This window comes from Oncorhynchus mykiss, chromosome 6 (genome assembly GCF_013265735.2).
Source record: "Oncorhynchus mykiss isolate Arlee chromosome 6, USDA_OmykA_1.1, whole genome shotgun sequence".
NCBI lineage: Eukaryota > Metazoa > Chordata > Actinopteri > Salmoniformes > Salmonidae > Oncorhynchus > Oncorhynchus mykiss.
The window spans coordinates 30,178,568-30,192,062 of record NC_048570.1 but is presented as its reverse complement, the minus strand read 5'-3'; the positions used below and the strand labels follow the sequence as shown (position 1 = coordinate 30,192,062).

General features: G+C 40.5%; 1 protein-coding gene across 1 annotated transcript; it reads left to right on the top strand.

The window, feature by feature from the left end:
• Positions 1-247: 247 nt before the first annotated feature.
• Positions 248-2,491, top strand: LOC110525709 (UPF0561 protein C2orf68 homolog). Its single transcript, XM_021606082.2, has 4 exons — positions 248-498; positions 895-1,010; positions 1,094-1,239; positions 1,315-2,491. The coding sequence occupies exons 1-4, from the start codon at positions 389-391 to the stop codon at positions 1,435-1,437; spliced, it is 495 nt and encodes a 164-aa protein (XP_021461757.2). The 5' UTR covers positions 248-388; the 3' UTR covers positions 1,438-2,491.
• Positions 2,492-13,495: the final 11,004 nt, after the last annotated feature.

Here is a 13,495-nt window from a genome sequence, read left to right as displayed (position 1 = left end):
GGACAAGCTCGTAACTCCGTGTGCAATTCCAGTTAGACAGCAGCCCAGCCCACTTTGGAATGGTCGTCACTAGTTACCACAGTCACAAAGTCATACACCCCGCCTATTTCTAATTTTTATATTCTTAAAATATGATTTTGAAACCTTACCTTAAACACAATGATAAACCAATGGCTAACCATAACATTAAATTATGATCAAAAGCACGTTATTTTTTGTTTTGATTCGTTTTTACAATAGCCCATTTTAACTTAGTGGATGTGATAACTAGTAGTAAATCCCTTTGAAAGATTGATTAACGTTATGATGCAGCTTGTGGTGTTGTGCATATAACGAAGTACTAATGTTCCATCTTAAATACTAAATACATTGTCCATCATCTCTCACGATGGAGATTTTGCGGGATGATGAAGAACAAGAGCTCAAATATAAACGTACGGGTCGTTTGGACATGAGCCATGGTTTCTTACACCACATTCGAAGGAACCAGATTGCCAGGTGAATCACTAATCTGAGCTAACATGCCGTGCGGGGTGTATATTTTGTCGATCTATTTTGTCAATGTAATCAATTATGAGAGCGTGCAGTTGTTTAGTTTCGAGGGTTTTCTTGATAATGTTGAAATTCATCGCTAGTACGCCTACTCACTCCAACCTATACTGGGCATGCGCACAACGTCTAACAGAGAACTGCCCCTCTTCGGAGTATAAATACCATTAACAGATATTGCTCTCTGCGGTGTACAACTACACCCATCATGGATATTGTTAGAAGTTGGACACTCACAATCATTGCAATGGTTTGAATTAAATTGCCTTGTTACTCTCTAATTTATATAAATAATGTTTCTCTTACTGAAAGATTCAGACACTGACTTATCACTTTGTCTTGCAGAGATGACTATGATAAGCAGGTAAAGCAGGCCAATGAGCGTCAGAGGGCCAGGCTCACCACTACCCCCCGACGCCCCCGCCGGCCAGATATCCAAGTGTACCATCCTCGACGTGGAAGTAAGAAACCACTGCTGCTAGTATGAACTTCTGTCAACTTGGAAGACACAGTTTAGTGGTGATGTGTATGTATGTGTCTCCAGATGGATCTGAGCCAGGAGTGGGTGCAGAGACTGAAGAGTGGAATGAGAGTGGGTCGAGTACAGAGCCAGAGACCCATGGAACTGAACTCTTCTGGCTGGACTACCAGGCTGACTCTGGCTGTGTCACCTCCTTCATTGTACACAAGGTCTGTCTGTCTAGTGTCTATATTTTTATGATGATGCGCATCCTGTGCCCTCGTGACCTGTTTCCTGTCTCTTAGGAGGACAAGCCAGAGAGGGTTGTGGAGCGTGTAGCAGAGAAGAATGTTCTGGACTCAGCCATGAGGGTGGCACTGCAGGCCCGGGTTCGAAAGGAAATGGATAAACGTCTGGACAAACGCTGAAGGAAGTGAATGACGTTAACAGTGATGAGAGGGGTGAGGAGGAGTCAGAGGCCTCTGTTTACCCTCCAGCCAACCATCTTCCTGTATGTAAGGAATGCTAGTAGCAGAGGACTACTGTGGACCCACATTCTGAGAGACTGTTAACCAGGATCTGAATGACGTCACACAGCCACGCCGTCCCCTCTGTGCTAGGGTACAGCCATGGGGAAAAGACTGACTTACAGAAGGGTAAAAATGGAGCCGTCCTCACATCTCTTGTATTGGGCTGGCATCTCTGACCCTGGGTCATGTCTGTAAGGGGCCCTGTGAAACTGCCGTTGTCTTGTGGTTGAATGGACCATTGGCTGTCAACCTGCTCCAAAGGACAGAGCTGAGAACATGGGCCCCTATCTGAGCCACACCAGGGTAAGGCTGGGCAGTATACCATATTTAACAATATACCGGTATTGACACACGGACTGGTTTGGGGTTTTACTTTACCTTCTGCATGGTCAATGCAGCACATACAACAATGGTGATGACAACAATGCTGTTTTCATTTAGCTTCTTAATATAAATCTACAAGCATTCTATAATTAGTTTCTGTTTGTTACATCTGTAAACCTCTAGTTCGACTTGTTTTAGCAAGTTGGGCCTAAATCCTGTTAGCTACTAATGCTAATTGCTAGCTAGCTAATAAATGTACTGAATCAGAGCAAACGGAATTAGCTATACAGCCTGATAATACCAGTGATAGTGTAGACCTAAAACGGCATGTTTGTGCAACAGTATCTTCTAAATCAAAGAAGAAGCAAGAATGTTAGCTACATGAAGAAGTTAAGAGAAAACATTCAATGTAGCCACAGATTGAACAGTCCCCTAGAAACACTTATCAACACTTTTGTTCCTAGTTCCTACCCTGTCGCAATAACTCGTCCCTGGCATTTATTCATTGTCATGTCAAACACTGTATTCAAAGTGCCAACTATTATTCTATTCTATTATTCTATACTATTAACTATAGAATTAGAATAATCATTCTATTTCCATAATTCCAACAGTTCACCCAAGTGTTTCTCTAAATCGCAAGTCAAATTGCAACATTTGGTTAAAAATAAGGCACAGATTGTTTGCCCATATCGTGCAGTCTTACGTGGAAATGATCTCAAATGAGTGCAACAAATGTATTAAAATGCACATTTTTTTTTGTGGGGGGGGGGGGGGGGGGGGGGGGTTGAAGTTGAATTAAACAGTATAAAACAATCCGAATGGAGAAAGACCCATTGAAATCACTTAGAATGTATGTCTTTCCACCCTAGAGTCATACACTACTCATAAATAACAGTTTGAGCTTTTATTATTCAAAAACATAAAATACCGTCCACTTTTTGTTTTAATACTGTGATATTTTGGCCATATTAACCCCCACACCCACCAGAGGCCACTTTTTTTAAATTAACCTTTATTACAACTAGGCAAGTCAGTTACTGCCCAATGGGACTCCCGATCACAGCCAGTTGTGATACAGCCCAGGATTGAACCAGGGTCTGTAGTGACACCTCTAGCACTGAGATGCAGTGCCTTAGACCGCTGTGTGAGGCAGTTTCAAGGGTGCGTGCACACAAGCCTTGCATGTGGCAGTTTTCCCGCAATGGTTGGTATTTATACATTTTGAACTATTCCCACGCAAATCTCAGACCATGCGTACCCACAACTTCTAGTCAACTGTATTGCAAGCAAATATTGTTATTTTGGGGGAAATTTAGGCGTTTGATGCACAGGAATTATAATGGTAGGCTAATATCATTAAAACCTATAGGCCTAATTATAAAACAGATGCATTTGTCATTGGTAAAAAGATTGCATAGCAGCCTGTCACCCAATATATGTTTTACTTTATTATATAAGCCTACATCATAATCTTATTGCAGGGCATATCTCTCCTTTTCTGACATGCCGCTACATAAAATATTATGCTACCATTTATCCATCCCTCATTCCATGGCCAACCATGCTAGAAAGTAAATAGACCGGTAGCCTATGACAGTATGGTTAGGCTATAGTTGTGCGAAAGGAGAGCAACATAATAGCCTGTTTAATCTCAACGCCTATACCATGGAGATAGACTAACAATCATGTATTGATAAACAAAATATTTCACAACAATTAATATTTTGCATAGACGTGTGGACTGTAGGCAGCAATTGTTCAATAGAAAATCAATCTTGCAGAATGCGTGGCCTTTTCTCACTGTAGACGTAATGCATTAATTGTTTAAAAAAAGTAACGGCAAAAGATTAAAACATTCTGCCCACACCTCTACAGAAATGTGATCACATTTGCCATTGCGCTTTCCTTTAGCAACTATCACGGCCCAGTTCCAACATCTCCAAATAATACAGCAAATGAGGGCATTGTTATTACCATAAAAGGTGAATGGAGGGCATTTTCCCAGCGGAGGTGTAGCGCTCGTTCTCACACACATATGGTTTAGCTCTGATTTACCAATTAAGCATGCATATATGTTCTGTGCGAATGTTTGATAAATCCCAATAATTTGTTTGCATTCAAATCCTAGATGCTCCACGTACGCCAGAATTTAGTTTGAAATGTATCCACGTTGATAAATGAGGCCCCAATCCCCAGAAACTGGGACGCCACCCCTGTGAATTTATTTTTCACCACACAGTGACATCCTCTTCCCCATAGAATGTGCGCTGTGTTTACAAAATGTGTACTTTTTGTTTATATGGATGTGGTTTAAATCCATGGGAGGCTGCTGAGGGGAGGACGGCTCATTTTAATGGCTGGAATGGAGCAAATGAAATGGCATCAAACACATGGAAACCATGTGATTGATGTATTTGATATCATTCCACCCATTCCACTCCAGCCATTACCACAAGCTCTTCCTCCCCAATTAAGGTGCCACCAACCTCTTGTGTTTACATTTTATTTGGCAAAGTGATGTGACTGGGATGTCATTGCAGGTATGTTTTTTTTGTTGTTTTCATGAAAAAGTTACCATGTTGATTTGCTGTCTGCAGGGTTACATGAGGTCACTGTGACTCAATATGACTAAGGCAGGAGAGCAAATCAATTGGTCGTAGCTGATTCTTGTTTGTTTAAAAAAATGTGCTGTGGTCATGACTTCTCTAATTTATTTTTGATTGGCCTATATGTTCTAAGAGTTTTTTTTATACTGTCATTTTCTGGAAAGATCCTTATTGTTTCAGTATTACATATTAAATATTTATTTTCCAAAGGTGTTTATTGTATATTTATTTTGAAAAAGTGGTTGGATGTTCACTGTATGCAGATTTAGTGTGTGAGTACAGTTTTGTTAAAGGTGAACGAGACTGTACGTTACTCTATCCTTCTCTTTCTCGAAGACAAAAAAACCTTTTCCAGGTCAATGTTTTAATTTACGGCCTGGGTGATGTATGGCGAAGGCTGTACCATTAGTATGGAGGATAAGGTCATTGTCATGGTTTAAATTCCAGATGATGTGCTTCATGCAATCCTAAATTTTATGGCCAGATTAGACTAGTGAAGGTTGTGGAGTGAACAGAAAGTACAGGCCTGTATAATGGGGAAATAACTCCTCTAGGGGCAATGTAATGTTACAATTTGTCACTAGGGGGAAGCATCTATCATTTTGACTTAGACAGGGCACTGAAATGTTCCAGTTTGATGTTCAATACAACAACATTGATCCAACTTGGATTTTTCCATATATTCTCCTTGATGCTCTTACAACATTCCCCTATTTATATGGTTACAATTTATCTTTCAATAATGACAGGTGTGAACATGTTTAGACTAGGTTAACACAAATGCATTTGAGTTAAATGACCAACACTTTCATACCGATCAAATAATTATAAGTATTGCACAGCAATGTTACTTATTTTGGAAAACTGACTAGCATGGTTAAGTTGTGTAACCAGAGTCAGGCATTGAACCAGAGTGATAGTATCCTGCAACCCTAAGAAGTCACATGGCTAACCTCCATTCATACCACAGGCCTACTAACACTAGTTCACTAATGCAAGGTCATAGAGTTTTATAGAGATCGCAACATTGTATCTTTCCCATTATGGCGGCTGTGATCGCACGACAGCGCCATTGAGGCCATTTCCAAGTAGCCAATTTTAATATACTACTTCTATAAATTGCCAAAACGGTAAACTGCCACTTGGAGTGTGTTGTTTGAACAGGTGTAAAGCCAAGGTTGGAAATGTACTGCCACCTGCATTTATGGAATGTTTTCTCACAAGTGTAATTAATTGGCTGATCCCTCCCGATGACCTGGATGGAATTATGTGATCCTTCCCTAACCCATAGGAAGTCCTACCCAGTTGACTACTTTAAAATGGTCCTCAGTGGTGCTGCCCATACTAAAATGTTTTTTGGGGCACTAGAGTCCTCTATACAACTCTATGTGCAAGGTTTGGAAACTTTGTTAGAGATTAGATTAAAGAACTAACTAAATAATGTTTTTTTCCTTGAGCTGTGGTACAACTTGTTCCTAAGGGACTCAACAATCCCATCCAAAGAAGAATAGAAAGGCAGATTAGAACTAACATTTCAGTGGACAAACTTCTGATTCCCACCATTTGTGGGCGATTAATTCATTGTTTTCAGCAATGCATGAAAATATGTAAACTTTATCCCAGGGCCACATGCCTGGCCAGTCTTTGTTGCTGTTACATAAAAACCCCTTTTCAGGAGGAGTGGTCTCTGTGATGCTATTGGTGGAACAAGGTCACACCCCTTTGGACTCATGCCACCCCCCACGGACTCCTGTGTTATAAAAGGTTCACATGTTAAGACTGCATGACTGACTAGACAACAATATTCCTCCAGCAATGACGGAATTGTAAAAATAAAACCAGTGTAACTCCATTAAATTGAGATACTGGATGAGATCAGAGATGCATAGATATCAAAAGTTCCTTATATTATAATTTACAAAAGCATAAAAATCCATAGTAAAATTATGTTTTTATGGTTCACGTAACCGCATTGCATAACCCTATAAATTGTATTTTTGTAGCTAGAGAAGTTGCCCTGGGGCCACAGACCTATGGGCTTTGAGAGGTAATGAAAAAGACAGACAGATTAGATTAGTGTCATCCATACACCAGAGGAAGCTGGTGGGAAGAGCTTTAGGAGGACTGGCTCATTGTAATGGCTGGAATGGCATAAATGGAATGGTATCAAACGGGGCAGCAGGGTAGCGTTGGACGAGTAACCGGAAGGTTGCAAGTTCAAACCCCCGAGCTGACAAGGAACAAATCTGTCGTTCTGCCCCTGAACAGGCAGTTAACCCACTGTTCCTGGGCAGTAATTGAAAATAAGAATTTGTTCTCAACTGACTTGCCTAGTTAAATAAAGGTTAAAAAAAAATATGGAAACCACATGTTTGACTCTGTTCTATTTACTCCATTCCAGCCATTACAATAAGCCTATAGCTCCTCCCACCAGCCTTACTCTAGATGGAAGCACTACTTTTTTTTATCCCAACAAACATGACATTGCATCTACCTAACCCTGCAGAGCCACACCCCTAACCTCGGGCCAAAGAGCCAACTGGCCTGATCATGACCTCACCATGACACTACCCCCAACACCCATTCTTGGAGTCCATTGAGACTCAGAGAACTTTAGCCTCCAACTCTTCATACCAAAGTTTGTAAACTAAGAATGTACAGTAATAGAATGTAAAATAAAATAATTTCCATAGGTTTTTTGTTTAGCCTCATCTCCAAGGCAGTGGAGGCTTCTGAGGGGAGGACAGCTCATAATAATGGCTGGAATGGAGCAAATTGAATGGCATCATTCACATGGAAACTGTGTTTGATGTATTTAATACCATTCCACTAAATCCACTCTAGCCATTACCATGAGCCCATCCTCCCCAATTAAGGTGCCACCAACCCTCTGTGCTCCAAGGCTGTATAAACCTGTCAAACACATGTACTGTCATTTCACCTCTGTTTTGTCTACCTCTTGGACAAAACACACTTAGCTGATACACATCCTTCCCTAAGTGATAACATTAGCTACAGTATAGTTTTATAACACTACACTCCTTCAAGAGAGGGTCAACAGCAGTGGAATTGTGCTGCGACAAAGGTGGCTCAGGCTTGATTAAACCACTCTGCCCCTACCTCCTCCATTCATATTTGTCGATCACATAGGTATTTTTTGTGACTCTAATTGTGTGAAGTACTGTATACAGTACCTTCAGAAAGTATTCACAACCCTTGACTTTTTACACATTTTGTTATGTTACTGGCCTCCAAACAATAACCCATCATTTCAAAGTGGAATTATATTTTTAGACATTTGTAGAAATGAATTCAAAATGAAAACCTGAAAGGTCATGAGTCAATAGGTATTTAATTATTGCAAGCCTAAATAAGTTCAGGAGTAATTAACAAGTCGCATATTAAAATGTATGGACTCACTCTGTGTGTAATAAGTTTTTAACATCATTTTTGAATGACTACTTCATCATCTCTGTACCCCATGCATACAATTATTCGTCTCTCAATTGAGCAATGATTTTTAAACACAAATTCAACCACAAAGGAAACTTTTTCAAAGCCTCGCAAAGAAGGGCACCTATTGGTAGATGTGTAAAATAAAAAGCTGACATTGAATACCCCTTTAAACATGGTGAAGTTATTAATTATACTGAATGGTGTCTCAATACACCCAGTCACTACAAAGACACAGGTGTCCTTCCTAACTCAGTTGCCGGAGAGGAAGGAAACTGCTCAGGGATTTCCCATGTGCCCAATGGCGACTTTAAAACAGTTAAAGAGTTTAATGGCTGTGATAGTTTTCTCCTGAGGAACGATCAACAACATTATAGTTACTCCACAATACTAACCCAAATGACAGGGTGAAAAGAAGGAAGCCTGTACAGAATAAAAAATATTCCGAAACATGCATCCTGTTTGCATTAAGGCACTAACGTAAATCTGCAAAAAATGTGGCAAAGAAATTAACTTTATGTCCTGAATACAAAGCATTATGTTTGGGGAAAATCCAACACAATACATTACTGAGTACCACTCTTGATATTTTCAAGCATGGTGGTGGCTGAATCATGTTATGGGTATGCTTGTCAATGCTATAGAGCTAAGCACAGGCAAAATCCTAGAGGAAAACCTGGTCCAGTCTGCTTTCCAACAGACACTGGAGACAAATGAATATTTCAGTACGACAATAACCTAAAACACAAGGCCAAATATACACTGGAGTTGCTTACCAAGACAACAATGAATGTTCCTGAGTGGCCTAGTTACATATTGGACTTAAATATGCTTGAAAATCTATGGCAAGACTTGAATATGGCTGTTTAGCAATAATCAACAACCAACTTGACAGACCTTGAAGAATTCAATCAACTTTGAATTCAGGTTGTAACACAACAAAATGTGGAATAAGTTTAGGAGTATAAATACTTTCTGAAGTCACTGTAGGTGGTTAACATTCGGCCGTTTCTTATTGCGTCTGTGTGTGTGTAGGGGGGGGGGGGGGGGGGGGGGGGGGTATTTTGGGTTAATTAAACACTCCATGCCACTGTTGAACATCTTAAACTAGATGGAAAGTTATAATGGACCTTTATGTTTTCAAATAACTGCCCCTTTTCTGGCCCACAAATTGGTTTTGACTAACAAATTGGTCAGCCCTCCACTGAATTTAGAAATCCTGATGTGGCCCTCAACTCAAAATTATTTCCCACCCCTGGTATACCTAATTGTGAATAAATCCATGGATGTGGTGGATTGAGGCTGCCGTAGTGCAGCCATAATGCAAACCCCAGCAATCTAACAGTGCAAGTTAAAAATAGAAGTTTGAAAAAAACATTCTTGACGTGTGAGTGGACAGCAGCTGCAGAGTGTAGTCAATTAGTGTCAGACAGTTTGGACACGTCACAAGAGTAACTTGAGTATCGAAGCTATTCGTGGTCCCTGGTTAGTACAGTGTAACTGTAGTAATGTACTACCTCATGATCCGTAAAATGTGCTTAGGTAGTCCTACTGGAGGTTCCTGGAAATGACAGAGTCAAGACATTAATGTCAGTTTTATTTGGTGTCACAGGGGAGTAGTTAGACTGATGACCTGGACAGGTTGATCACACTTACAGAGAACTGATTCAATTACTATATGGAATTATATAAGTAATTATATGAGGTTGATGATCTCTTTGTCTGAGGACATATTCCAGTGCTCCGGAAGCATCAGAAGAAAACAAAGAATGAACAGCTAACATTTAGTTCATTGTTCATTTTGAACAGCTAACCTTTTGCTTTGGAGTCTTCCTTCAGGGTAGACACGTGTCCTAAAGCCGTCAAGCCATGTGAGCCACATACAGCCAACCACACACACACAGTAGCAGCCACTCCTGTTGAGGCATAGGTTTGCCAAATTCTTTAGGGAGGCACAAGAGAAGGACATAAAACAAACGAATAAAACCACACGTCAAGTTTGACTGTTTATGCTTTCAACAATTTTGTTGTTGTTGCTGTGACGTTATTTGCAGATTGCGTCTCGATTGGCCATTTGTTAATGAGGGCCTGTGGGAATTCACGAGGAAAGCGTCTCTCTCACGCTTGTAATGTGATGGCATATCAAGCTAGCAATAAATGTATCTTCATAAAGATACACTGTTTGTAGTTATTGTACTCACGACCAGTTAGATTGCACAACTGTTGCCGTTGTCAAGATGGCGATAACCCGGAACAGGCAGAAACAGAATGGTGCCCAGGCTATAGCACAACATTGATACCCAATCTCCTTCGAGATTAGACAGACTCTGGGTTGAGCTACTATGAAATCCATTCATACATTTAAAAACCAGCCAGACAAATACGGTACAATGTAACAGAGCGGTGAACACCGAAGTAATTAGAAGAGAAGCAGCTCAAAAGATTACTCATTTTGAACAGCTAGCCAACCTACTGGTTTGGAATTTTATTAACGAACTGAACAGGATTTGGCTGCTGGTGATAAATGGCCTGCTTCAGAAAGTGTTTCTATTGCCAATCAGACATTAAATGCTTGGAACCAGAGTCAAGAAGGACAATGAAGCCTTTGTAATTCTTTGGGATGTAGATTACTCTAAGAATTACTGGTAGAAAAATCCGTACAGAGGACAATGGCGGCCTTTTATATGTAATCAGGAAGTGAAATATAACTGGGCTAACTTGGGCTGGATGCCAGGAACCTCACGATACGATATTATCACGATAAGACGCAATGTATATATGTAGCGATTCTATATGTATTGCAATTCGATGCTGTGATTTTACTGCGTTTCGATATTTCTCACCATATGACTTCTGAAGAGGAACAAGAGAAAGCCATGAGTGTTGATCAGTCATGGAAATAAGTGCTGAAAACAAATTGTCTCCATACGTAAACATATGGGAAACTGAAGGAATGATTTATGTCAGTGGGCCAAGGAGGTGTGTCTGCGTTCTGTGAGGTGATTGGTTTACAAACAGCTGAAGGTGCGTGTTTTCGGAGTAGTTTTTGCAGCCTAGGCACTGGCGTGTACCCCTGGGCCGAGACACAAATTCAACCGAAAACTGCAGTAAAACATATTCTAAAGATTGTTTGTCCATCAACTTGAACCTGGATTAATCAATAATTCCTTCAGGCAGGGAGTACAGTACGATACCAAAACTCAAGTATCTGTTTTAGCTATACGTGCAAACTAAGTCCGTGCTTTACTAAATTTGCTACCCAGAGGCAGTCAGTAAAGGCTGACGAGATATAGCGCTGTCCTTTTCGAGAGTAAAAAACTACCGTGTTTTAGGGGGTGGTATTTAATGTGCAATGTATTGTTTTAGCTAGTTATATCGTATCATTTTGACAATATTGCAATATTATTTTTGTGCTATATGGCCGTACCTGCACCAAAACTCCAGTATAGAATATACTCAGAGAAAACCATTGGGTGGGTCATATTTTAAAAGTTTAAGTCACCTTAATTGTCCTTATCTCTCACATGTAACAAAGTCAAGATGGTGCCAAAGTTTCTAATTCTAAACCCTTAAAAACGGACCAAGTCGTTTTTTTCTAGAACTCTAAAGGCACGACCTAAAATCGAACCAATGTCTTAAAGTTGAACATATTACTCCAACGTTCCAACGAACCTAAAGATAGCGACACGTTTTCATTTATCTTAAGAGTGCCTCTGATAGAACTGCGCAAATGCAGGCCATCCTGCGCGAGGAGATCGTTAGCTCCGATGACGTGTTTCTGCGCATGAGCTTAGTTAGTAATAAGTGTCATGGTGACGACGGCTATGATTTTTGTCAATTTTATTTAACTAGGCAAGTCAGATAACACATTTTTTACATTGACTGCCTATCTAGGCCAAACCCTAACGACGCAGGGCCAATTGTGCGATTGTTTATCCCATGTGTAACTCGGTTTATGTCGCACTGCTTTATCTTGGCCAGGTCGCGGGTGTAAATGAGAACTTGTTCTTAACTGGCCTACATGGTTAAATAAAACAAAACTCCCAATCACTGCCGGATGTGATACAGCCTGGATTCGAGCCAGGGTCTGTAGTGACGTCTGCGATGCAGTGCCTAAAGACCGCTGCACCACTTGGAAGCCCAATTAGCGGGACACCAGTCCTTTCTTGTACAAAACTGGTCTTTTAAGGTCTGACTTGAGTTATTTACAATAACTGACTAAATGTAGAATAGTAATACATTGATTAATCTGAAGGTATGAATTCTGAGAATGCATTTGAGTTGTTTCCCAGAAGACAACCCAGATCTTTTTACAAGCAACATTTATTAACACTTAAGCAAAATATGTACAAACATGAGTGATCATGAGAAGGTAGGAAATAGAATTCAAGACAGACCTCAAGATATAAATATTGAAGATGTGATAGATGGTCTGAACCAAATATATGTTGTCCTTGGCTCTGGTTAGGCCGTATGGAGGTGAACAAAGGAAAGATGGCAGTGTGTCCTCATTTGTCCTGAGTTGAGGGGTTCCTTGGTGGTGGTTTCTTGCTCCTTTCCTCTGAGTCGGGAAGGTCCCCAGTTGCTTTGTCTGATGGCTCTATGAGCTGCAGAGGGTGTGCCCTAAATAGTCTTCTTTCCTTGAATGTAGTCTTAAAAATGTACTGGTCAGGCGACACTAGCTCTTTAAAGACTGTCTCCTACAGGGACCGTTTAGTGCATGGGCTCTTCAGTCACAATTTATGTACCGAATTACAGGTACAATGCCATTAAAAAAAGTACTTTGCATAACTTCAGTTCACCAGTTCTTGCCATTAAAGCTGAAGGTCCAGGCCCTTCGGTCAGCCTACTGAAGATGGAGGTTCTTCTGCCTCGAGAAAGGTCCAGCCAGATAAAAGGCTAAGAGGGGGAGCAGTGCCTTTCCTAGTCCTGTGAGGTAACATGGAAATTCACCTAGATGTGAAAGGCCACTTCTATAACCCGGGGTGCACGTTTTTGTCCTAGCATTACACAGCTGATTCAAATAACTAATTTAAGCTTTGAATCATGTGTAGTGCTAGGGCAAAACACATGCACCCAGGGGTTGGGAACAGGTCAGAGTTTGGAAATTCAGTAATCCATAAAAGTTCAGCTTTAGACAAAGGATGGTTAACATGTTAAAAACAGCTTCATTACATCACCTACAAGTGTGATCGGTGAGTTCTATTGGAGATGCAGTCTCTGCCCATCTTCATACTGTACCGTTTGACAGTACACAAGTCACTATACAGGTATAATTTCCCACCACAATATTTACCATTTCTTGTTGACTAAATACATTTGACCTGACGAGTCACTGTGCTGGGGAAAACTGTCAAAGCCACCATAAAACTGTCGAAGACTTGGGAATCGCTTTTCAAGGCAAATTTACAACCATTGAATTAAAATGCAGTACTGTCCCCAGGGGTTCTCAGGTAAAAAGAAAATAAACACCAAAAATTCTGTGCTGCAGACCCAGTTATGAAACAGGTGTACTCAATGGCTCAAATACCCAGAAACACATGAATTATGGCAAATTGCACTGCCATTTT

Bases quoted from the DNA above. Each gene is read 5' to 3' on its own strand.
- LOC110525709 (XM_021606082.2), top strand. From the start codon at position 389: ATGGAGATTTTGCGGGATGATGAAGAACAAGAGCTCAAATATAAACGT. The intron at 499-894 runs GTGAATCACTAA...TTTGTCTTGCAG, and splicing joins CGAAGGAACCAGATTGCCAG to AGATGACTATGATAAGCAGG. The intron at 1,011-1,093 runs GTAAGAAACCAC...ATGTGTCTCCAG, and splicing joins GTACCATCCTCGACGTGGAA to ATGGATCTGAGCCAGGAGTG.